This window comes from Scophthalmus maximus, chromosome 21, assembly GCF_022379125.1.
Source record: "Scophthalmus maximus strain ysfricsl-2021 chromosome 21, ASM2237912v1, whole genome shotgun sequence".
NCBI lineage: Eukaryota > Metazoa > Chordata > Actinopteri > Pleuronectiformes > Scophthalmidae > Scophthalmus > Scophthalmus maximus.
Genome location: NC_061535.1, coordinates 13764528 through 13789121, shown reverse-complemented (window position 1 = coordinate 13789121; position 24594 = coordinate 13764528). Strand labels below are relative to the sequence as shown.

Below are 24594 nucleotides of genomic sequence, written 5' to 3'. Positions count from 1 at the left end.
TTTCTTTATCGCTAACTTGTGAATGGCAGCCAATCAGGGGCAGAGTCGCCTCGGCTTCAGCCTGGGTGACATCCACCGCCAGAAGTGATGCACTGCTATAGAGAAAAGAGAGAGGAGGGGGAGGGAGAGACAGAGAGAGAGAGAGAGAGAGAGAGAGAGAGAGAGATGATAGAAAGAAAGTGTAGAGGAGGAAAGGGGAGAGGAGCCAGAAAGAGTGGGGAGGGGAAACGGAGCGAGGGAGGGCAGAGAGAAATAGAGAAGCATAGAGCGAGGGAGGAAGGCAGGCAGTAGACTCTCTCTCTCTCATGCACACACACACACACACACACACACACACACACACTCCCATACACATTCGCACCAGCTGTGCCGTTGTCAGTCTTGGAATGTAAGCTCTGCCGTGAGGAGCGTGGTCCTCCGGCGCTAAGCACTGCTCAGGAGTAGGAAACCGCCGCGCCGAGTGCCGGGTGACTCACATGGATGCTAAGCCGTGAAAACACGAGGGAGAAAGAGAAAAGGTAAGGGCTCCTTTTTCTGATTATCGTTGAAGGGTATATTTATATGTCGTCTGCCTCCAGACTCCGGTGGGGGGATGATCTGCTCCTCTGCACTGTGACCGAGCCAGACTAATGCAGCCGCAGCAGCCGCGGCTCACGGAAAAGAAGTGTTGCAACTTCAGAGAGGCTGATAACAGCTCAAATCCAGCGGACGAGAGCAACGACAGTTTTTGTTGTCGGATTCTGTCAGTCGCGTTTGGGTTTTTATTTATTCACTCGAGGTGTTCGACATGAGATTCAAACGCACGCCGCAGCACCGGAGGAGATTATGGTTTTTTTTCTTCCTTTTCGACAAATTTGAACTTTAAAGCTGATTAAAGATGTGCGATGCATCAAATGTGAAGGCGGGAGTGGGGTGTGTTTTTCTCTCCAGGATGTCTCCCGTCCATCACGCAGCCCATTGCACCTGCCGCACGGCCGACAGCGCTGCATGCGTATAACTTTGAGGTGGGCGTCACATTCCATTAAAGGTGAACTTTATCACTCAGCACAAAAGTGCTACACACACACGCACACATCGGAACACGCAACGTACATGGACGTCCCTACGAGTGTACGTGTGCATCTCCGTGTGTGTGTGTGTGTGTGTGTGTGTGTGTGTGCACCTGTTCGAGTGTCCATGCCAAGCACTCTGTGTGTGTGTGTGTGTGTGTGTGTGTTTGTGTCTGTGTGTGTGTGTGTGTGTGTGTGTGTGTGTGTGTGTTTGTGTCTCTGTGTGTGTGTGTGTGTGTGTTTGTGTGTGTTTGTGTCTCTGTGTGTGTGTGTGTGTTTGTGTGTGTTTGTGTCTCTGTGTGTGTGTGTGTGTGTGTGTGTGTGTGTGTACCTATTCAAGTGTCCATGCCAAGCACTCTGTGTGTGTGTGTGTGTGTGTGTGTGTGTGTGTGTGTGTTTGTGTGTGTGTGTGTGTGTTTGTGTGTTTGTGTGTGTGTTTGCGTGTGTGTGTGTGTGTGTGTGTGTGTGTGTGGGGATATGTGTCCGTGTGCTGAGAGGCAGTGCAGGCGCATCCTACTTGCGATGTGCTCTGGGCAGCTCTGATGAAAAGCCGCGGCACCATTCATATCTCTGAAGAAAACGCATTGGAGGTGTTTATCGTGGCGTTCAAGCGCTGCGGCCGTCGGCGCTGCAGAGTGTGCCGGCTGCATGTGCATATCCTCCACGGCACAAACTTAATCCAACCCTGACTCTCTCTCTCTCTCTCCCCTCTCTTCTCTCTCCGCCCCAGTCCTCTGCGTGCCGCCTCACATACGCAGACAGCTCTACAGTCGCCCAAGTGATGTATTTCGGGGGCATGGTGGTGGTGTGCACCGGGGTCGCCCGTGTAATGCCATTATTGTTTAGCGCAAATTAGCCGCTAACACGCTGCTTGAATTATTGTCAGATATGGAGTGACCTTTTAATGTTCTAATGAAAAAGGAGGCGGGAATCCATCCGGGCTCGGAGGCTCTCGGGAGCAATTCCCACAGCCCTTTTTTTTTTTTAAAGGGATTAGACATGAATATTTATTTGAGGAACACGGTGTGTATATGTCACCGAGGAGATGGTGAAGTGAGAGAAGGGACGCGGGGTGCTTTCCTAACAAATTAATGGAATTCATTTGGTTTTTGTATGAAGCCAGTGTTTCCATATTTTGCAGTTTTTCTTTGGCGGATGTTCAAATAAACTGATCATTTCTACCTTTAAGATGCGTATATGTCATCTAAGGGCCTTAAGATAAACACAGTTAACACACGTCTATATATTTTTGATGATTCTTTCACCCTTTTCAAGAAAAACACCCCCACCCCTCTTTTTTTTTGAAATATCTTTTCAACGATGAAGTGTGTGCACTGTACCACACAAAAAATAAAAAATTTGCTCGGAGGTTTTTTCAGACCGCGGGTCGACGCCTGCTGAGGTCTGCCGGTGACTCTGCAGCCGGTGGAGTGGAGGCAGGCAGACTTCGCGAAGGTCTAGGGCTCCACCAAGTGGAGGCTTCCTTTCGTACAGGTGCTGCTGCTGCTGCTGCTGCTGCATGTTGGTGCATCGACGCCCCTTCGTGCTGGATTTACACCCTCGTCTGTGCTGGACTGCCGACGGCGGCACCGGCAATCACCGGAGCTACTCAAACTGACAGTCACCCCTGCACGCACCGAGCTTTTCCTCGCGGCCGAGTCACACACGTGGAAGAAATGTGAAGAAGAAACACGACATGTATGACTTGTAAATCATGTTATCGAAAAGAGAAAAGATTAAAAAACAAAAAAGAAAACTTGAAGGTAAAGATAAACGCCAAGACTGATCATGACACTGGTTCGATGACCTTGCAACCTTCGGCTGTTGCAAGGTCATCTCTCTCTCTCTCTCTCTCTCTCTCTCTCTCTCCACCGCCTCCTCTCCTAATCACCGTCCGTTTACCTTTGTTTCTCATAAAACAGAGTCACCTGTTGAATTTCTTTAGGACTGTCGTTTGAATCCTGTTGGTTTTACATCCGGTCGATGTGTGTGCAGCGGAGAGGAGGTGTTAGGCGACAGACGTCGCAGCCGGGGGCCTCGTGCTAAACGTGCATGATTGTGTGATGATGTACATTAAATCAAAATTCGTGAGGAATGTATTTGGGATTTTCTTTTCATTGAACCTTTAAAGACATCGCTGTTTGCTGTTTCCCTTTCGAGGTGAATTGAGTTTTACCGGTCGACCGACGACTTCTGATTTTTTGATTTTTTTCGCACAATGTTAATTCAAAACACACAAGGGTCCCATGTGCCAAAGGCTGCAGCGAACACAGACCGGGTGGTCAGTGTAGGTGTTTGTATCCTCAGCCGCATGTATGGAGGAGAATCAATTTATTATGCATGCGAGAGACCTCTTATGAAAAAAAGGGTTTAGCAACCAGAACCTCCACTGCGCACTTACATCTGTGATTACTGTCCTCCTGAAGTCAGAGGAGCCACGGAAATGCTTAGTTGCAGGGATCAGTTTAATGTCGGCAGGGAAGCCTGCGTGCTCAAATTCTTTTTTTTTGGGGGGGGGGGGGGGGGGGGGTGATTGATGTGCATACCAAGGCTGTGCTTCTTTTCTTTTTTTTTTCTTCTCGAGGAAGCATATCCTGATGAACAGCTAGTTTTTTATATAAATATCTGATCAAAGATGTTCTCATTCAGCGAAACAAGAATGTATAAATTTGCAGATTACAGAAAGCGGGGGGGCCGGAGCAGAGCTCTTGCCAGAAAGTGTCTCCGCCAAGATTAAGACTAACAACCCTTAGACAACACTTTGAAAGCATATTTAACAATTTTCTTCTCACTTTACATCAGTGGTTTTGATGCCAAGCCATATAAGCTGCCTGCAACTTAATCTAATCATAAACATAATTATAATTTTTTTGTTATAAAACCACACTTTTTTTTAATAGGCTGAATAAGTTGAGATAACTCATCCTGAGTCTGTAGGCTCTGGCGTGAACTCAGCGAGCTCACTCATCCCTTAATGGAGTGTTTGGATGAATTCTGAAAAAAGACACACACTGGCGCCTAATGCTTAATAGGCACACACCACATCAAAGATTAACATCCAGAATGCTATTAAAACTCAAGGACAGGCTGGAATGATAATTAGAAAATGTAATCACAAGCATCAGACTAGATTAATTGCAAGACGACGTTTCCTGATTTGGGCAATGCGTGTGTCACACACATATATATATATATATATATATACACAGGAGAAAATAACATAAACAATCTTTCAGTAAATTACAAGACAAAGCACCGTTAATATAATCTCTGCTACTGTAGATTAACTCTGAAAGTCTATTTATTCTCTGGTACCACATATGTACGTTGTGTTTGTGCTAATGTGAAGGTTTGTTGGTGACGTCCATCCATAAAAACTTTGCGCATCTGTCAAAACAGTCACTATGAATCGGTGCTATTTTGAAAATGATTGCTGATTTTTCACAATGAGATCTCATTAGCTCGGTTTATTAGATTTCCCATTCAAAGGATTCAATTCCTTCGCCTTTACTCAGAGACAGCAAGGTGCCTTTTGTTCACGTGAATGCATCCACTGACATTACAGACCTTGTTTAAAGAAGGCTCTGAACAAAAGCAGAGGCAATTTGCTAAACTAGAATCTGCCTATTTTTTTTTTTTTTTTTACACAGCTAGTCCCTGAAGTACTCGCTGAATGCTTGTCAGAATAACTCTGCAGCTCCGGCCTTCATGCTGGAGTCTCGCTAAATGGGCTCTTTTTGGGAAGAGACGCAAGATTTATTAGGATTAACTTCCAAAAGACCATAAATTATGCATTGCATACGCAAAGTACCTATCAGGACCAGTCCTGGTGGGGACATTTGCCTCGGCGAGGCATCGGGCGAGCAACACAGAACACACACAGCCTCGCAGATACCTGGGGAAGATGCTGGTGGGTGCTTTTGTGTGGACTTACCGCACAGATTTTTATCCCTTTAGGATACATGAAAACATGTGGAGGGAGAAACTAATGGACGCAAAAACCAATTAGAGTTGAAGTTTTGGGGGGGAATATTTGTGAAAGCACAAGACAGTTTATCTTTAAAGGCGTTAGTGGAGGTTTCCCTGTAGCTTTGTAATGCAACCGAATTAGCGCGAAGCTGAACGTGAAAAATGTGGGTTTTTTTAGTGGAGCCTTGGCTTCTGCTCGCGTCAGAAGCATTTATGCTCGCAGAGTTGCCTGCATTAAGCTATTCAAACATGCTCACTGGGTTTTTGAAGCACTGTTTGCATTATCATCAGTAATGCACTTCATAATTAGGAGAAGTGCGGCTCGCCTCCCTAATACGGGCAGAGGAGGAGATGTGATGATAAGTCTGTTTGATTGTGGATTTTCCACTTCATTTTCAAAACTGCGTGTGATTTCTCATTTGCAAGTGGGGCATCGCAAAGCGCACGCACCTGTACTGTAGACGGACTACAGACAGATGACCAGATTGTGATTAATAATCGGTATCGGCCTTTCTATAGGACATTATTGTCAGTGCACCAGAAGAGAAGACAACTCTAAAGTGAATCAAATTTGACCGTTTGTAAGACCAAGATAAAAGAGCAGAGACGGAGACAAAGTTGCAGCGATTAAACCTAATTTGAATCCGGCCTACGATGACCCGAGTCTTTTTATGAGCAATCTTTCCTTTTGACTGTGTCCTCTTATTTTCGCCAGCTGTTTTTTCACCTCCTCACAAGTTCGCCTCGGGACTCGTTCTCTCTACAGAGTTATTATCAAATTATTTACAGTTTTTAGACGATTGTTACTTGACTGGTGGAGCACAAATGGAAAGAGATTCCTTGTACATCAGTATTGCCCTCTTGTTGTCTGGATGCAACTTCAGTGGTCCATCTCCTTTTCTAGGATTTACAGTAGTGAAATACATGTGTGATAAAAGTGCTTCTCGACTAAAGTTTCCTCTTTCAACAGGAATCCGAGGGACAGCGAAGAGAGGAATACAATGTCTGTTCTGATGACACTGCCTTCCAGTGTTCGTCCCATCGCCAGCCCTTTACCGTAATTCAGAAGTCGACCAGGACGTTACCCAGCCGACTGGATACCATGCTAACCAATCAGGTGCTGCTGCTCCTCCTGATGCTCTCCGTCCTGTGGCCCAGCAGCGCCCTGCCTTTCGCACCCGGGAATATTGGGAAACTGTTCGGCATGGCGGAGAGCGACGGGAGGATCCTCCAGCGGTCCAAACGTGGATGGATGTGGAATCAATTCTTTCTGCTCGAGGAATACACGGGAAATGACCATCAATACGTCGGCAAGGTAACGTGTCCAAACACATTGTCTGCGGACTAATTATAGAAGGTTTCGGCTCGTTGAAGTAAGCGTTTGATGTAATTGGCCCAAGACGAATGGGCTGCCAGGAAACTGGATGTTACAGGCACAGTTAAATGGAGCTATCAGATTCACAGCAAGTGGCTGCAGTCTCTCTCAGTCTGAGCGGTGCCTTTAAATCACAGTGATTGATCCATGAAACTATCTTATCTCAAATTCTAAGAGGCCACATCTTCCTTTTTGTCTTATCTTGTTGATAACCGAAGACAACAACGCGTGAGGCTTTTTAACTTTTCCCTTTTTAGTTAGTGGGATGCCATTTTAAATCAGCCAACTGCTCGCACCAATCGACGATATCAAAGGTTCTTGAGTCGTGAGCAGTTGAGCTGAAACTTCCCTGTTGACAAACCCTGTTCAACACCGGGGCCATCGAGGAAAAACACTCGAGTCTCCTCCGAAACAAAATGAACCCTCGAGATTTTATGGGAATCTTGCGACACGGAAAGAACCTAAGACCTAAACTCACACTCCGAATGTAAAACTTAATAATACTCCAGGTGTTTATGGAGGAGTTGTGCTGCTTCACAACAAATGCAAAGCAAATGTTTTTCTGTCGGGACGATCCCAACGCTAACCGGCTTTCACGACATCGCGTCACGTGAATATTTGGCTCGAGTTCAAATATTTCAACAAGCAGAAGGATTTTGTCTTTAGCGTCGCCTGGTGAGATGAAATCATGAGCCAATTGTAAACGGTATATTTGCTATGTTAATGTGCTTTTAATGCCTTTTAATGCAAAGAGTTTGTCCACAGCATCTTGTGCAAGTAGACGCACTCGCAAATATCCGCAAGTTCTCTTCTGGACGTGGACGTCAGTGACTTCGGGAGAATCACAACGCAGATTGGCTTGTTGCGATACCACGTCACGCAAATTTAGCTTCTTTTGCGTTGTCCGGCGCGAGTGAATCAAAAGTCAAGGCCTAAAACAAGTTTGACTGATAGATCGTCGTACGACTGGTGGTTCGGAGGCCTTTTTTTTGTTTTTTCTTCAATTAAAAAATACATAAAGCTCTTGCAAGACACTTTTCTCCCAATAATGACAAAAAAAAGCAGAGTTCTGGGACAACGCTCCACCTCCCCACCCGCCCAGATCAGAGAGGTTCTTGTCAGCTCGCGGGTACTGTGGCACTGGAAAGACAGGTGTGATGGGGAACGCTGCAGTTATCAACGCGAGGGAGGGAAATGAGGTGACTGTCGACAGCCAATTTTCTCAGAGGAAGCTGGCTTTCATCACACACCTCATTCTCTCTGCGGAGTAAACAAGTGTCTTGTGCAGGGTTGAGTAGGGAGGGGCGGGGGAGGAGGTGGGGGGCATGACAACCTTTTTCTTGCAGGAACCATCATCCTGATGTGGTGAAGAGGAGGGAAGAGTGGGAAATAAATGGAACGGGGAAGAGAAGGAAGAGGAAGAAGAAAACATATCAATCAAGGAGGCCAATGAAATTCACCTTGTTGTGTTTTGCGATGAAGCAGCAAAGCAAAAGCTAACTATGAACGGGGCCGATCGGCTGACGTGTCGGTGACGGCTGACGTGGCTTTCTTCTCAACCCCTTTGATGCTTCCTGGCACCCAACTTCTGTGGCATGACAGCAATCGTATTCGCCAGCTCTCCACTTTCCCTGTGTCCAATATCATTCTCTATTAAAGGAGGCTATAATAAATTACTGAGGGGGGGGGGATGAGGCAGCCACATGCCGCTATTATACTTTAAAGCAGAAGCTGGGGATAATCTGAATCTCTAATATCGTCAGTTTAACTCCTGGGTTTTAGATGTTGAGGCAGAATGTGATGGTGACAGAGAGACATGGATCGAAGTTAAGGAGAAAGACCACAAGTAAGACCTGCGATGATTGGTCCATTCACCAGTTAGCCAACTGAAGCTTAAAGCAACTGTTGTGATTATACTTTTTAATGTAGACATTTCATCTTATGATCTTTACTATCTTAAGGCTTTAGACTGTTAGAAGCTTCCACACCAGGCACTGTAGTCCGGACATTTTCCTGAATTTTTTTACGGAGCGGTTGTATGTGAGAACGCAAATATTCGCAAATGTTGTTCCGAAAATATTTTTCCAGAACTTTTCCTGCCTGTCCCCCCTTAGTAAAATCTTCAATGATAAAGAATAATTCCTGTTATAAAGACATCTGGCCTACTAAAATGGATGATAAATCGGAAAAGTCAAAGTGTGGAATGATGGATGAATCAACAGAACTGTAGGACGGGGAGCAGACGCATGTATTGCTCTGTATGTAGTACTTATATTTGGTTATATTTTGTACATACCTATTGCTTTTTAAAATCTCTTAAAATTTCATTCTGTATTCTGTCCACTTTGCTGCTTTGACGACCAAATTTCCCCATTGTGGGACGAATAAAGTTACATCTTATCGTATCTTAAACGAAAACATATCAATAGATAGTGGAGCTGCAGCTATTGGCTGAAAATAATCAGAGATTTTCACAATTGGTCCCCCAAAAAACGAGCGCGAAATGGCAGGATTCCAGTTCCATAAAAACTAAAACATGAGCATCTTTGAGTTGTTGCCTCACAACAGCACATTAAGCTCTGTGAAAATATAAAAGGCATCATTCTCCAACTGTCCTGCGACACGTTGCGCACAACAATGATGTATCGATTTGTCGCCGACATAACGGCAAAATCAATAGATAGTGAGAATAACGTATAGGTTGCAGCCCTAATGGGATGTAATGATAGATAGATAGAAGGCAAACGGAACGAGATGGACGGACGGGGAGAAAACCGATGGATTGAGAGAAGGAGAGCGGTCGAATGAGCAGAGGGAGAGAGAGAAATGAAGATTCCAGACCGAATGCAAAGGGCACTTATAATGCCCAGCACAGAGCCGTCGGCGCCATGGTGGTCGGCCGTTATAAGGGTTATTTAATGGTCTTTCGCGGCGCACTGTGGGAGACCTTGTTTATTTCACATTCAATCAAACCCTCTTCAATCAACCCACACACGCTCGCCTGGCTGTCACTTGAGGTTGATTTCTTGATTACGGCAATCAAACTCGATGTACAGAACGGTCACGCTCGCGCGCAACGGCTCTGCCTCTCCACTGGAAGGGAAGCTGTGCACACGCGGCGCCGCCGCTGTATAATAATAATAATAAAAAAACGCAGCTCACATTGCTTATCGAGGTGTGGAAAAAGACACGCTGCTCCGAGGCTTTACACACCGAGTGCGGCGGACTGATACCTCAACGCAGTGATGAGTAAGGCTTGGCGCATTTACTCTGGCTCGGCAGTCAACGGCGAAGGAAGGAGAGAGAGAGAGAGAGAGAGAAAACACACCCTGGTATATTTTATAACTGTAAAGATGCTACGGCAAGAGGCTGAGCGGGTGTGAAGCGTGGAAAGAAAACGCCTCAAATCTCATTTTAACTGACTTTCACGGAGCCGTTAATGAGTGTGAGCGCTCACTGTGTGCAGCTGTGGTGCCCTACTTCTTAAGCAGGGGCTGCGGAGTGTGAACACTCGCAATGCTGAGCAATACAACCGCAAAACTTCTTTTTATATAGAGATATATATATATACACACGCACGCCGGGGCAAAAATTTGCGAGTGTGTGCGTTTGAAGTGGACAAAATCCCATTCGATTCTGGCTGCGTCGCATTGTCTCGTGGCCTGTGAACAAAAGAATGTGGCCGCGCGCTAAACTTCGAATACCCAAGGTGCAGCTCGCTCTGTTGTGCTCATAGAAGGATCCCGGAGGAGGTTCTTTGCGTGGCCGTGTGCTACACTTTTTTTTTTATCTAGCTATAAAACAGACGGAAAATTACAAAGCATGCAACAGTTGCCGTAAGCTTTAACCTGCATGACATGCATTACATTACAGTGCGATGCTCCGACGGTAAAGAGCATCCGTCTGTCTTAAGAGAAGGAGGGAGAGAGAGACAGGGAGGGATGAAGCGGTAATTATTCTGTATCCGTCCTGCACTCTATTTTGCTATCTCCTCTCTGCAGCAGCGGAGCAATGCTTTACCGGAGACCTGACAAGAATTGCCAATGATTTCGTCCCGCTTTGCCGACAATTCCTCAGTGTTTGTTGCAAGGCGATTTAACTCATCAAGGCTCCCTCTCTCTGTGTGCCTCTGTTGCGAGGTCTTGAAGAAGAAAAAAAAGGTCTGTGTTTGTGCTGCAAGGCCTTGAAAGGGGGGAGCCTGCTAAATCTCTGCAAATACAGCGAGGTAGTGCTAACATTTGATTTGGTTAAGGCTGTGTGAAGACACTTTGTGCCACACACAGGAGTATCAGTGCCACTTTCTCTCTCTCTCCCTCTCTCTCCTCGCTCCTACTAGATGTACTGTGTTTACTCTGCACGTCAGATGCAGAGATTGGTGCTCTTCAACGTCTGGGAACTCACCTCCGCTGTGTGTTCAGCTTGGTTGGAGTCGACACGTTGTTTTACAACTGATGCCGGGTGTTTTGGGTTTTTTTTCCACGGGAGCGTACGTGTCGATGGCACAGCGCCTCGTCGATTCATCGGCTTATTTTTAGAAGATATGATGGTGTATAATAACTCCAGTGCTTACTCGTGACAAAACTCCTCCCTATTTGCACTTCCGCTCAGTAAGAAGAGAGAAAAGAAAAATCTATATGGCAACAGGGAGAAGCTCTGTTTACCCACATGATTGGGGGAGCTGACGTTAGACATCCGATAATTAGGAAAAGTGCATGAGCTAAGGGTTATATACTCCCACATAGCAAAAAATGTAAAATACATAGCTCAAGGTTCTGCAAAGACTGTAAAGAGAAAAAAAAAAATCCTATTATCCTGCAGACAGCTGGCTGCAGAGGGTACAGGCTCCTTTGATGGCTCGCTGTTTGTTGTTTCAGCTTCTCAGGTTCCTTTAAAAAAAATAGAAATAAATAGGATTACCAACCGAGACTGGTAAATATGGTAATAACGAGATGAAAAACTCCTGGAGAATATAATCAAAAAGATTTCCTGCGGTGCGACAGGGTCTGGAAGTGTACGGCCTAATTATTATTACACCGTAAGCACCGCGCTTGTGTTGGGAATCGTGGTCGTTTGTGAATACCGGCGATGAAATGTGTTCGTCGCGCGTCGCAGAGGAGCTCGGCTTTGCTCGGCGAGCATGTCCGTGTGCATCCCACAGCCAATATACCACGACACAGACAATGAATTTCAAAAGGAGAGGAAAGGTGACAGTGGAGAGATATTTTCTTTTTTACGATTTTATAAAGGTCATTCCAATGCAACGGGGAAAAAAAACATACAAACACTCCCCTGCTTCCCCAAAAATTAGCCTGTCATTCACAGTCAACAGCAGTTGCGTCCATAGCGCGTCGTAAATCTGTGGTTTCGCTGGTTGTGTACGGCTCAGGGGAGAATTCATATTCACAAACAATGAACAGACCCAGTCGCCAGGACACAAATATATGTGAAAATTCCGAGCTGACTGATATTCCCATGTAATAGACTTCGGATAATGGAGTTCATCTGCATGAAAAGTATTTTCCAAACACGACTCCACATACTGTGAATATTACTCATTTGAACTTGACAGCATCTTGTTTTCACATGCCTCCCTTATTTATTTTCTCCCGCAATTCAGAATAGCAAACGCTCTGGCAATACATTTCCGATTTCCATCCAAAGTTGCACTGTTGACATCCCTCTTCCAACTGCAGGAAAAAAAACCATAATTAGTTTCCTCACAGCGTGCGGACATTAATATTAATACGTTACCGACGTACATTCGGTGTCCCTAACTACTTGTCATTTAAAAAAGTGAACCCATGAGATTGCGCTCTAAATATATCCGCTGACAGATCCACTACAGTAATGAGCTTGAATCAAGTGTCTGTCACAGCGGTCCGCCATTACTCCTCGCCGACGCTCCGAGCCCGCTTCAAGGTGATGGATAGGTCAGAGGTGACTAATTTTAGCAGTTGTTGCTGTAGGTCGGGTTTTTCTCATCGTTCTTCAACGGTGCAATTTGGAAGAAAAATCGTGAGACCGATTGGATCTGGAGTAATGGGAGTATGTCACACTCGTCCGTTCAGTATCAGGGACAGCAACACAAGACCGAACACCTGAAAATAAGAAGACCAGGCAAGACGAGTTGATTAGGTTTTCAGAACTCGCAGATTTGACTCGAACGGCGCGCAAAACATCCGAGATCCTCAACTGGCCAATTTAAGAGATGAGCGCGGATAGCAGGGAGTCATAACTTCACAAATTTTGATTGTTCATTTATTCATGCAGCTGGAGGGGAAGAGGAGAAAGAAGACGAAGAACAATTGACAACCAGGGTATAGAATCAAAATTAAGGAGTTGTACAAATCTGCCAAAAGAGAAAAGACCCCTGGAAATGTATTTTAATTCTATTCACACCGCGGTCAACTGCAACAGCGGCAACACACTCATCGGCAACAAGAGAGGACATGATTTGTAATTGAGTGCAGAGGTTCTCAAGGGCAACGGTTGGTCCACGTCAAATATTTTCGATAACTTGTTTTCAGTAGCCGTTCTCTTTCTGGAGAATTCAGCTTAGAGCAATTACGTAGTGTTGCCAATGGTTACACAAGATCCATGCGTCTGACCAAAGAGCTGTGGCTTTCTTAAACAGCAATTTGGTCAACTCTGGTTGTTTTAAATTACAAATAAACTTGACTCGAGGCGACTGACAGTTACAGCCAGCGATACCTCATCCATCACCACTATTCTACAAATTTGACTTTGGTCAAAAACGGATCTCTCTCTCCCATTGTTTTTTTAGCTGCACTCCAACATGGACAAAGGCGAAGGCAACGTGAAGTACGTCCTGACCGGAGAGGGGGCGGGAACCTTGTTCCTGATCGACGAGAAGTCCGGGGACATCCACGCCACCAAGAGGTTGGACAGGGAGGAGAAGGCGATGTACACGCTCAACGCCAAAGTCCTGGACAGGAACACCAACGCCGAGCTGGAGGCGGACACCGAGTTCAACATCAAAATCCACGACATCAACGACAATGCGCCCAAGTTCGAGAAGGACATCTACTTCGCCAGCGTCCCCGAAATGTCTGAAGTTGGTGAGTTGTCATCAGTCGTTATCATTTCAGAGATTCCACAGTAGAAAAAATTGCCAAATATTTTCTGGTTGATAAATATGAGGATTTGCTGCCTCTCTTTGATTTTATATCAACTGTTAATTGGACCAAAAATGCATTTTGTATTCACCTAGTGCTCTGGAAATGATTACATTTTCTTAGATTCAAGGATTCAACAATGAACCGCGAAAAAAAATATTCGGCACATTGATTCATGAGGAAAACCATTAGTCCTCATTTATTTATTTCAAGGATTTTTATGTAATTGTAATGTTGATGTCACCTTTCGCTGAATTCCGCAAAGGACACTTTTCAAAAACCCAGAGGAGTGTTATTCATAAGTCTAGACTGGCCTAATGTGAGACTGTATTCAGTTCTTCAAAGTCATTTGCTTTTCTTATTTTTTTGGATGATTGTTATTTGTTTAGTGAGGCTCATTGGGCATTCATGACAAGTAATGCCATTTGCCATTTTAATAGGCAGTAGAAAAAATTGAAAGTTTAGATTGTCACAGTCTTTCCAATTAAGGATTTGCTTCATTGCACTCCACCTCCATCCATTCACGTTATATAAATGAACCAGTCGGCATGAATATAAACAAAGCTCATGGATATAATGCTCGCAACTTGAAATCAATCCTCAATTATGCAAGCACAAATTAATACACCGGAGCAATCAAGAGTAAATCAAAAGCCAATTGTCTATATGACAAACAACAGTGTCCCGTTTGGAATTCATAATGCACCGCTCTTAAGATTTCTCAGCTGCACGGATACGGACAAAAGGTGGGTCAGGGTCACCACCGCTCATCTGCGCACTAATAAACCGCCTTATATGTTCTGACTGAACACACTGCTTAATCAAGCCAGCCAGCCATGAAGAATCAGCGGCTCCCTTTTATGCTGCCAGTGCAGGGACTAAGTGGGACAGATGTTCAAGGGTTCATTGGTATGCAGAGAGACGGCCGGACCCAAACAGGACACGGCAGAGGTCCCCTGAATGCCAAGGACGGTGTTTGCAATGTGTGGCATTATCACAAACGCCCGGGTTGATTATGCGGGACATATGGAAGTGACTTCGACGACTGCATCTCTGAGAGGGAAACTGAGCTTAAACGTTTATTCATTAACTTATTAAGCACTAAACTAAACACAGACTCAACCACCTTTACCTTAATTATGGAAGCTGTATTCTCTTGGCATGAATTGCACAACGTGTAACATATATATACACATTAGGATCCATGTGGTATTGATAAAAGCGCATGAGCGCAAAATGTACATCTTAGCATCCTGAACCATAGGAAGTTCATTAGTAGTAGCTTGTTAGTATTTATTAAATGTTTCCACAATTCTGCGTCGGACAACATAATCCAGATTACTCTTGTCCTGACTTTTCAAAGCAACATTGGATTGGATCACCCTGATCCAGACACAGACTTCTCAAGATTACCAAATCCAGATTACCAGTGCTTTCAATTGGGACTACTAGGTATGTTAACAGCAACGGGTAGAAAAACAAGTGGGTTTTTCATTTGAAGACACAGAAAACAATACAAACACCAATTTCCATTTAAATGTCTTGTAAACAACCTCAACAAATACACTATGGATGTTTTCACCCCGCGTTTCAAATCCAAATTTCAAATTAGCTGAAAAATAAAGAACATTCAGAATCTCTCCTCCTTTGTGGAGACACCAAAAGTTTGAAGCTTGATTTGTAGGAGGTGGACCTGGATTCTGGCTTTGGGTTGCTGTAGTGCCAGCATTTCAAAAATCTATTCAGATGACTTCTTAACAACTGGGCCGAGGTGATACAATTGCTTGAGGAGCATGAAATCTTCTCTTGAAGTCTTGACAATGCAGATCGTTTCATTCTGACTGACATAAAAAAAAAAAAATTTAAAACCTGACGACTAGGAGACTGTGGTTAATCAAAGCAGTAATTTCTACTGAGGTGCAAGAGGAGACACAGTGTGAGACTGCGAGCCTATCACTTTAGTTTCACAGGTTAGACAGCTGCAGCAGCTACCTTGTTGTTTCTTGAGTCATCGGGAGATGACACATGCCCCCGGCAAACCCGAAATATCAAACGGCAGCGCTTCACTACCTGATTAACATAATTGTGGAGTTTCAGGAATAAAAATCCAACAAGGTTTTTGAGGGTTTTTTTCCAGGAATGAAATGACGAGCAGACAGGCAAACCGACCGACCGACCGACACACTGATCACCAGATCAGGATGAAAAAAGGAAAGAAGTGACTAGTAATCTCATGCTCGTTATTGTTTCATAACCGAGACATCACTACCTCTTTGTTGCTAGCTAATGTGATTCTCCTCAGAGCCCTGGTTACCAGTAAAAGCTGGTATTAAAGCTGTCGGCATATTTCGCATTTCTGAAAAGTGCCACCGGGTTTACAGGAAATTTCTTCCGTATGAAAGGAGGGGAAGTCACTTGATCGTTGCTTGGCTCAATATGTGCAGTGCCACTGCTTTGGCTCTAAAATTGACTTTCCATGTTCTCGTCTGCAGGTACATCTGTCGTCACCGTTACGGCAACTGATGCCGATGATCAAACGTACGGGAACAGTGCCAAGCTCGTATATAGCATCCTGCAGGGACAGCCTTATTTCTCTGTGGATTCTGAAAATGGTAAGTCAAACACAGCGGGAATTGTTGGATGCAGTTTGTAATGTTATACGGGTCCATAAACAGATCTCCTGCACTGCTCTGGCTTGGGAGAATTGAACCGGCTAGATAAGGATCTGCACCCCTGGTGCTACTCAACCTACTGGATATCCAGCAATTTGCGTGTCCAGCATCCCCACCGACTTCTTCCCACGACATGCATGTGCTAGCCTTCATTAATATAGCGCTTCTGAAACCATAACAAGGGATAATAATCCAGGTAGCTTTACCTTAAAACATACTTGGCAAAACAAAAATTTTGTTGAAGAACCCGTTGCAACCAGAGATTAAATTGTTACATGGCTTATCAAAATGTCATAAAGACAGCAAATGAATTTCCCAGTATATAGTTTTCCTTTACCGTGTTGAAAATATGTTTTTTTTTCTTCAGGCACCATCAAAACAGCCCTGCCTGGCATGGACCGAGAAGTCAAGGAACACTATCAGGTCGTGATCCAGGCTAAAGACATGGCCGGACAGATGGGCGGACTTTCAGGGACCACGACTGTCAGCATCACTCTCTCCGACGTGAACGACAGCCCGCCGCGCTTCGCTAACCGTAGGAGGCCATTTCCCTCCATATTGCGCATCGATTCCTAATACGGCTTTTAAACATGATTGAACGTTTGTCACAAGTCTCTTACACACGCTCATAACTGACGGCGACAAAATCCGGTTTCACTCACTGTCGTGTGTAGATTCCTTTCGTGTGACCGCTGCGGAGTCGACAGACATCGGAGGCGCCATCGGCCGCATCAAGGCAGATGATCCGGATGTTGGGCGCAACGCTGAGATGGAGTACAGCATTGTCGGGGGTCACGACATATTCAACATCATCACTGACCAAACCACGCAGGAGGGAGTTATCATTATCAAAAGGGTAAACTCTAAACTTCCAATAATATTGTTCATGCACGTTAACTGTTTCATGGTTTATCATGCTTTTTCATCATGTAGCTACGACTTGAAGTTTGTAGCTGGAAGATTTGTTTGTGACTTTCAACTTCTAGCACATGATTGTAAATGAAACTCCTGAAAGGTTGAGGGATTCTAATTTAGGAACTTCTCTAAACTGTTCCAAGTTTTACTGCTTTACATTAATTTAAAGTTGAGTTCTCATTTTGTGTTGTTTTCAACATGTGTATGCTTCACTTCAGTGGAAAGACAGAATAGTGCAGATTCAGATTCGAAACAGCCCCTGATAACATATACTCATGTACGAAAAAAGACAGAATGTATTTTTGAACTGGATCAGATACCCTAAGCCTGTGTAATGTAATGTGTAAAAAAGAGTCTTTGGCTGGAACCTCTTTGTAGTTTTCCTTTGGACCTTCAAGATCAGTACTCCTCAAACGGGTTTGTAACTAAGACTTCTAAGTATGAAAAAGATAAAGCAGACAAATCAAGTGCAGTACATGCCCAATCAAAATCCTGGAGGGCATCTGTTTTTTCATGGAACGAAATCTTCAGCTTGACTTCTGATGCTCTTTCATTTCCAGGCGCTGGATTATGAAAGTAAGAGGGACTACGAGTTCAGGGTGGAGGTGAAAAACACCTACTTAGACGCAAGGTTCATCCACGGTTTGCAGTTCAAAGACTACGCCACAGTCAAGGTAACCGTGGAGGATGTGGATGAGCCCCCCGTCTTCACCAGGAACCCTTACATCATCGAGGTGCACGAGGACACGGCTGCTGGCAGCTTCGTCGGCGTGGTGTCGGCCAGGGACCCCGATGCTGACAACAAGCCAGTCAAGTGAGCTACAAGAGACAGCGAGAAGTGTTTAGGCCCTAAACAGTGCCAGGCTGTTAGAGCCAAATGCCAAATCCCCTTTGTACCCTTTCACAACAAATTCATTCTCCTGGAGAATTGAGTGCTCGAAACTTGGCAAACTTGGAAATTAATCAATGACCTGTTAAGCAAAGATTTCCTCACCAACCAAGTGAGAGTAACACTTGATTGTAGTAATTTGATTGTTTCAAACACTCATTGTTCCAGCTTTAATTAAAGCAGTATAAAAATCAATAAGAAAACAAGCGTCACGTGATGGAAATACAAAGTCTCCTCTCATTAGTTGTTTTTTTTTTGAGTGAGGATGAAAATGTGCCCACTTGGCTAAATCTAATCCATCAGCCGAGCCATGTGTCAGTATGGAGGGGGAAGAAAAGGATATTATTCATGGGTCCCCCCCCTCCCCGGTGATTTCCCAGTGGAAGATGGCGGCGGCCCTGTGAAGTGAATACCGACAGTGTTTATTTCCCAGAATTATGTAAGCCCTCTGTGGCACGGCACAAAGTCAAAGTGAAAGGGCTTAATTTGCTGTATCGACTCACACAGCTCAGTGCCGCCATTCCGCACATATGGCGCCTGCCTGTCTCTGACACGGAGATACGCCAGTCTCGGGCCCATGCCACAAGGCGTATTGTGTTGCATATTCAAATTTCATTAGAATATGAAAGTTGACTATGACAAATGAGCAGGCAGTAGAGGAGATGAGCAATGTTTTGACAACACAGAGAATTGAATATTTGCTTTGGAAACCAGTGAATTACTGTGTGGAACACTTTTTTTGACGTACTTAGCTGTGTGAAGACAGAAATCTTTGCGAGCAGAAGGGATCAAAACTGGATTTGATTGCACGAGCAACATTACATGTATGCAAACATCCCAGACAGTGACGGATAAAACACAATGAGCTGTGTTTACAGTTGTTATGAAGTTACACATGTTGGCATAAAATTGTATTATTTTGTGTTGTTCTTTCAGATACTCCATTGATCGACACACAGATCTGGAGAGGTTGTTCAACATCGACTCTGTGAATGGCACCATCACAACACTGAAAGCGCTGGATAGAGAAATGTCCAAATGGCACAACATCTCTGTGGTGGCCACTGAAATAAGTAATTGACGTTTCAAATCTCTTACACAGTTTTGTTTCGCCTGTTCCATGCTTAACCCTAACTATTTATTTATTTCAGATAATCCGCGGCAGACAACTCGAGTGCCTGTTTTCATCAAGGTGTTAGATGTCAACGACAACGCCCCCGAGTTTGCCATGTCCTATGACACGTTTGTCTGTGAGAACGTCAAAGCAGGACAGGTGCTTAACGTTCATGATCTCGTGCTTGAAATACGTCTTCAATGATTTGTTGAATTGATTATTATTAAGTTAAAAAGCTTACAGATGACTAGTCAGTCGTCTTCATGACTTTTGAAAGGCTAAATGAAAAAAGATAGGTCTTTAGACAAGTGTGAAAGATATCAATAGGAGGGGGTGATTTGGTAGTGAGTGGCAAACCATTCCACAATCTAGGGCCAACCACAGAAAATGCTCACTCAACCTTGGATTTCAATTGAGTGGAATGGAGAGCATCAGCCTGTGAGCAGATCTGCGAGGTCTATAACCTGGTGCCAGCTGATACTGTGCTTTGGAACAAATGAAAGTATCATAAAATCAATTCAGTACTTCACTGCTTACCAGCGAAAAGACACCAGTACATGGAAGATCTGGCCTGTGTTTGTGCGTTTTACATTGGACACATTTTTTAGATTTGTCGATTCGGAAAAACCAACAGGAGTTTCCATGTGTTCTCTTTTTCACACTTTGTATCGTTCCTCTTAGCTGATTCAGACAATAAGCGCCGTCGACACAGACGAACCCCTTGTTGGACACAAGTTTGTCTTCAGTATGAGCGCCACCAACCCAAACTTCACCATCGACGACAGGCAAGGTAAGATATGCTCGTTTTTGCAATCCCCAAACAAATTTTAATTGTCATTTTTAGCATTTGATCCCTGGTTGTTTCAGCAAATGGGAGAATGTGGTTTGGATGGATGTGCTGGAAGTCTTCAGGACTATAAGCCTATGAGGGAGAAATGTAGTCTTGATTGACTTACTAATGTCAGTATCCGAACAGGTAAACGGACAGTGAAATTTGAGGCAGGTTACAGTAACAGATTGGTACTTCGAGGCGTGTGAAGTGTTGATTTTTAGTATATAAAATTTCAATGACTGAAATGAATTGCAGTAGACAAAGTGAGAAGACTGCAGCAGAGATACGAGATGGAAACTGGACTACTTCCATTTTTTGCAATGATGACTACTAATGTAAATGATTACTGATCAAGTGGTGTTTTCTATCAATACGACAGGTTGATATTAATATGATTGGTTACACACTCTGCATGTGCATGCTCAAATGGATGGGAATGAAAATAAAGTACCCTTGAACGTTAAACCTTGAATCGTTATACAGACGCCTTAGTAATTCAAATGGCTCTGAGAATTATGAGCTGTCTGTCACGGCATTGAAGGAAACAGGAAATACACGATGAAATGATTTCCTGTAAGATCATCCAGCTAACTGGAATATATCATCGTTGACAAGCTCTGCCCATCTGCGCCTCTTCCGCAGATAACACTGCCAATATCCTGACGCGGAGGGGAGGTTTCAGCCGACACGAGATGAGCGTGTACTTCCTGCCGGTGGTGATCTCGGACAACGACTACCCCATTCAGAGCAGCACCAGCACACTGATTGTGCGAGTGTGTGCCTGTGACAGCCGTGGTAACATGCAGTCGTGCAACTCCGAGGTCCTGCCCTTCTCAGATGGTCTCACAACGGGAGCGCTGGTGGCCATACTGCTCTGTGTCATCATCCTGCTCAGTAAGTCGCCTCTTGTATGAGCATGTGTATGTGCAGGTGTGTCACCATGTATATTTGAGCCCTTCTGTCAATTCATTCAGCAAAAGTAGCCATTGCTTAAGAGACATCTCAGTTCTTCTACTGGAGTCGAGTCAATTTTATTTGAACAGCCCACAATGACTGTTTGCTAAAAACCCCAGGCAAGTTTTATCACCAGTTGATGTCCGATGTAGAAGACGTGTAAATAAGTAGTTAGTCCTAGCTAGTCATTGTATTATATGACAACAAGATTGAGCATTAGCTCGTACGGTAGTTTGCTTTTTAGATACAAAAAGGCCAAATAGAGTTGAGCTTTATAGAGCTCCTGAGCTTTTTGGGAAAACATGATTTAACCAAAAAAAAGACTTCTTACAGGATATAATGGTTTTCTAGCAAGTGGTGTTCTGTTGTTTGTTTTGTTTTTTAGTGCTGCTTGGTCCATGGTACGGGCACATGCCACACAAACAGACCCCAGGCAGGCCTTACTCTCAGAGTACTTACATGCTGCTGAGTGCCCACACAGAGCAGGAAAAGAAATGACATGGTCTATCATTGCAAAGAGGACATCGATTGAAAGCTTGGACTCCCTCCTGCAGTGCGATCTATAAAATGTTCCTGACAGTATGACAGTGGTGCCCACTTTGGCTGCCAGAGAAGCTCAGCATTCATACCTCAACTAGTTTTTTTTGCATTCGTGTAAAAAAAAAGGTCCCATGACCATCATTAGAAAAAGAAACGCATTCTACTTGAATTATTAAAAGAAGACGGCGCATACTCTTGGTAGAAGATGCAGAGCTTACGACACTTTGTACGCCCAACCATCCATCCTGATGTCCTCCCCTTGCGCCATAAACACATCATGCTAGAGAGGACAGCAATTATTCATATGACCACAAGAAGTTGAGTTTCAGGAGAACATTAAAAAGGGCATTTTAGGAGAAGTAACTCATGCAGGGATCTCAAAGTAATTACTAATTAAAGCAGCTCTAATCAATGACGAAGTTACTTTGCATATTTGCTAATAATCATCAGTTCTACCTCAGAAAATAGTGCTGTGGTTCAACGCACCATTCAAATGTGCGCACTTAAAAGAAAACGGTCCGTGTATTTCCCTGGTAAAGTAGGTCGCATGTTAAACTTCTTGACATTCTGATGTTGTCCCTCCTCGTGATCCAGCGTCGTGCGTAACACAATACCGGGGACACAACGGCAACGGCGCCTATCGTTTTACCCAGCAAAAAGCAGAAATGTGCAGTGCTTATGGTCAAGGGCGTATCAATAAGAAATGAGCTCCAACACCGCCACCGAACCTCACCTTGATTGGCCGAGCAGGGTACTTGATAGGAGCATTTCTGACATACTAGCCGCTGTGAATGCAGATGCAGAGGCCCGTGCATACTGTTGAAGGCGATGCAGTTTGAATGTGCGTGCGTCTCCCCATGTTTTGAATTTCAACCTCCTGCCACGATTTGTCTTGGTTTTTTTTTTTGCGTGTTATTTGATCTGCAACTCGACAAAAAGTACTGATACATGCAATTAAGTACTAACCAGCTTCCCCCCCCCCAAATGTGCTTGTTGTAATTTCAAGTTTTAAATCCTGTTTCTGGTGGCAGGCGGATCTTCTCTCGTACATCAAGTGCACTGAAGGTTAAATGCCGAGCGCTCCTCTTGAGCAAAATATCATGACATCTGCTCATTACCCGATGCTTCTCTCTCGCGAACGGGGTTGCAAACCCCCCTGACAGACTGTCTCATTCACCCCAGCTTGACTCCAACAGGAAGGCGCTGAGCTGGAACGGCTCTCCCTATCTGCTCATCGCAGTCGGCCGCGGCGTCTAAAAAAAGAGCGTGGCAGCGGTCAGTCACAAATGTTCGGAAAGATTTGTCTGAACAGCCACCGCGACTGGTGGTGAAGGCGTTGTAATTAACACCCAGGTGGGAGGCAGGCAGACAACTACAGTACCTGCTGCTAGGACCAAAAAAAAGGAGGAGGGCGAAGGAGAATAGCACAGGTGGAGTCGGAAATGTGCTTGTCCTAAATAAGTGATTTTGCAGAAGAATTATGAGTTTATTTTAAAAACTTGCTACCGCGCAGCGCCACTGTCTGGAAACATGCTCACTCTGCAATGTCTGGTTGTCTTTAACGGCTGAAAAACAATGAAAGAGATGAAATATGAGGTTGCGTGCTGGACGGTATATAAAAAAAGAGAGGATCCTCCAACCACCATGCATTTTATACAGCGAATGTGCTGTTCACTGAATCTTTTAATAATAGGAGGTGAACGCCTGAGGCAGTGTTGGGGATTTATCGCGAGTAGCAAATGTGTCTCCCCTCTGCGCTTTAGCTCCCCTGTGCTTTTTAAATGCATGACACATGTTAAGGGAGGCACACATCTTGTGCTGAGCTCTCTCTCTCTCTCTCTCTGTCTGTGTATTTCCCACTGTGTCTTGTGTAGTGATCGTGGTGCTGTTCGCGGCCCTGAGGAGACAGAGGAAGAAGGAGCCTCTGATCATCTCCAAAGAGGACGTCAGAGACAACGTTGTCAGTTACAACGATGAAGGGGGCGGAGAGGAGGACACGCAGGCCTTTGATATCGGCACGCTGCGCAACCCCGAGGTGATGGACGCCAACAAGCTGCGCAGGGACATCATACCCGAAATGCTGTTTCCCTTTCGGAGGACATCACCTATAAAGGATAACGCGGACGTCAGGGACTTCATCAACGGGAGGCTTCAGGAGAACGACGCGGATCCCACAGCGCCGCCGTACGACTCGCTGGCCACGTACGCGTACGAGGGCAGCGGCTCGCTGGCGGAGTCCCTCAGTTCGCTGGAGTCGGCCGCCACCGAGGGCGACCAGGAGTTCGATTACCTCGGCAACTGGGGGCCGCAGTTCAAAAAGTTGGCGGAGATGTACATCGGGAAGAGCCCTGACCGAGAGACCTAGACACAGCCACGGCGGTCTCTCTTTTACTCACGCCCATTCTCTTTCCTGTCTGTTGAACTAGCTACCTAGCCAGACAGCCATGTTGTCTCGTTAGTTAGCTGGCCAGCTAGTTGACTGTCCGTCTACCTATCTATCAAGCTAACTATCTGTTTATCTGTCTAGTTTGCTGGCTGGTGCGCTAGTTGACTAGTTGTCTATTTGACTCTCATATACACGCTCTCCTTGTGCGGATGCTGGAAACGGGAAAAATCAAGACTTGAACTTGAGTTGAACTTTCTCATTAATGCGGAGACAGTATAATTCTCAAATTTTCACTGTTTTTTGGTCATACTCAGTAAAGATGCCTTCGACTTTTAGGAGTTTTTTCGTGAACTATGGTGTGGACAATGTGTTTTGTATTTGACCTGAGAGATAGTAGTATTGTATACTATCAGTGTTCAATGGCGACAGACTGGGCGCGGGTGCGGGAGGGAAGGAGTCGAGCAGCGTTTTCAGCCACCTCCATTCACTGCTGTAAATCTACGATGTGTTTTTAACGATGGACATCCTAATATACTATTTGCTATCTTCGTTTGACAAGCAATGTTCATGTGAATGGTTGGTGCAGTTTATTTGTCAAAACTGTGAATTCATTTCATCATATAGGTGTAATATGTAATGGAAAGTGTATGTTGTAGGAAAAAAACTGTCATACACTGAATTCATGCCGTTTGAATGCCGAGTCATATTGTTTTATATTTATATTTTTATACTTATTTTCTTAATAAAATGATGTACAAAAGAA

At 44.6% G+C, this 24594-nt stretch overlaps 1 protein-coding gene across 1 annotated transcript; it reads left to right on the top strand.

The window, feature by feature from the left end:
• Positions 1-251: 251 nt before the first annotated feature.
• On the top strand, positions 252-24594 carry cdh10a (cadherin 10, type 2a (T2-cadherin)). The gene is made up of 12 exons (XM_035619671.2): positions 252-518; positions 5989-6333; positions 13178-13472; positions 16022-16141; positions 16569-16736; positions 16876-17057; positions 17677-17930; positions 18942-19078; positions 19157-19278; positions 19801-19909; positions 20594-20845; positions 23320-24594. Exons 2-12 carry the CDS (start codon positions 6121-6123, stop codon positions 23808-23810), a joined length of 2343 nt encoding a protein of 780 aa, XP_035475564.2. The 5' UTR covers positions 252-518; positions 5989-6120; the 3' UTR covers positions 23811-24594.

Coding starts and splice junctions, on each gene's coding strand:
- cdh10a (XM_035619671.2), top strand. CDS start 6,121: ATGCTAACCAATCAGGTGCTGCTGCTCCTCCTGATGCTCTCCGTCCTG. Junction 16,142..16,568: donor CTCTGTGGATTCTGAAAATG/GTAAGTCAAACA, acceptor TTTTTTCTTCAG/GCACCATCAAAACAGCCCTG. Junction 19,279..19,800: donor AGAACGTCAAAGCAGGACAG/GTGCTTAACGTT, acceptor CGTTCCTCTTAG/CTGATTCAGACAATAAGCGC.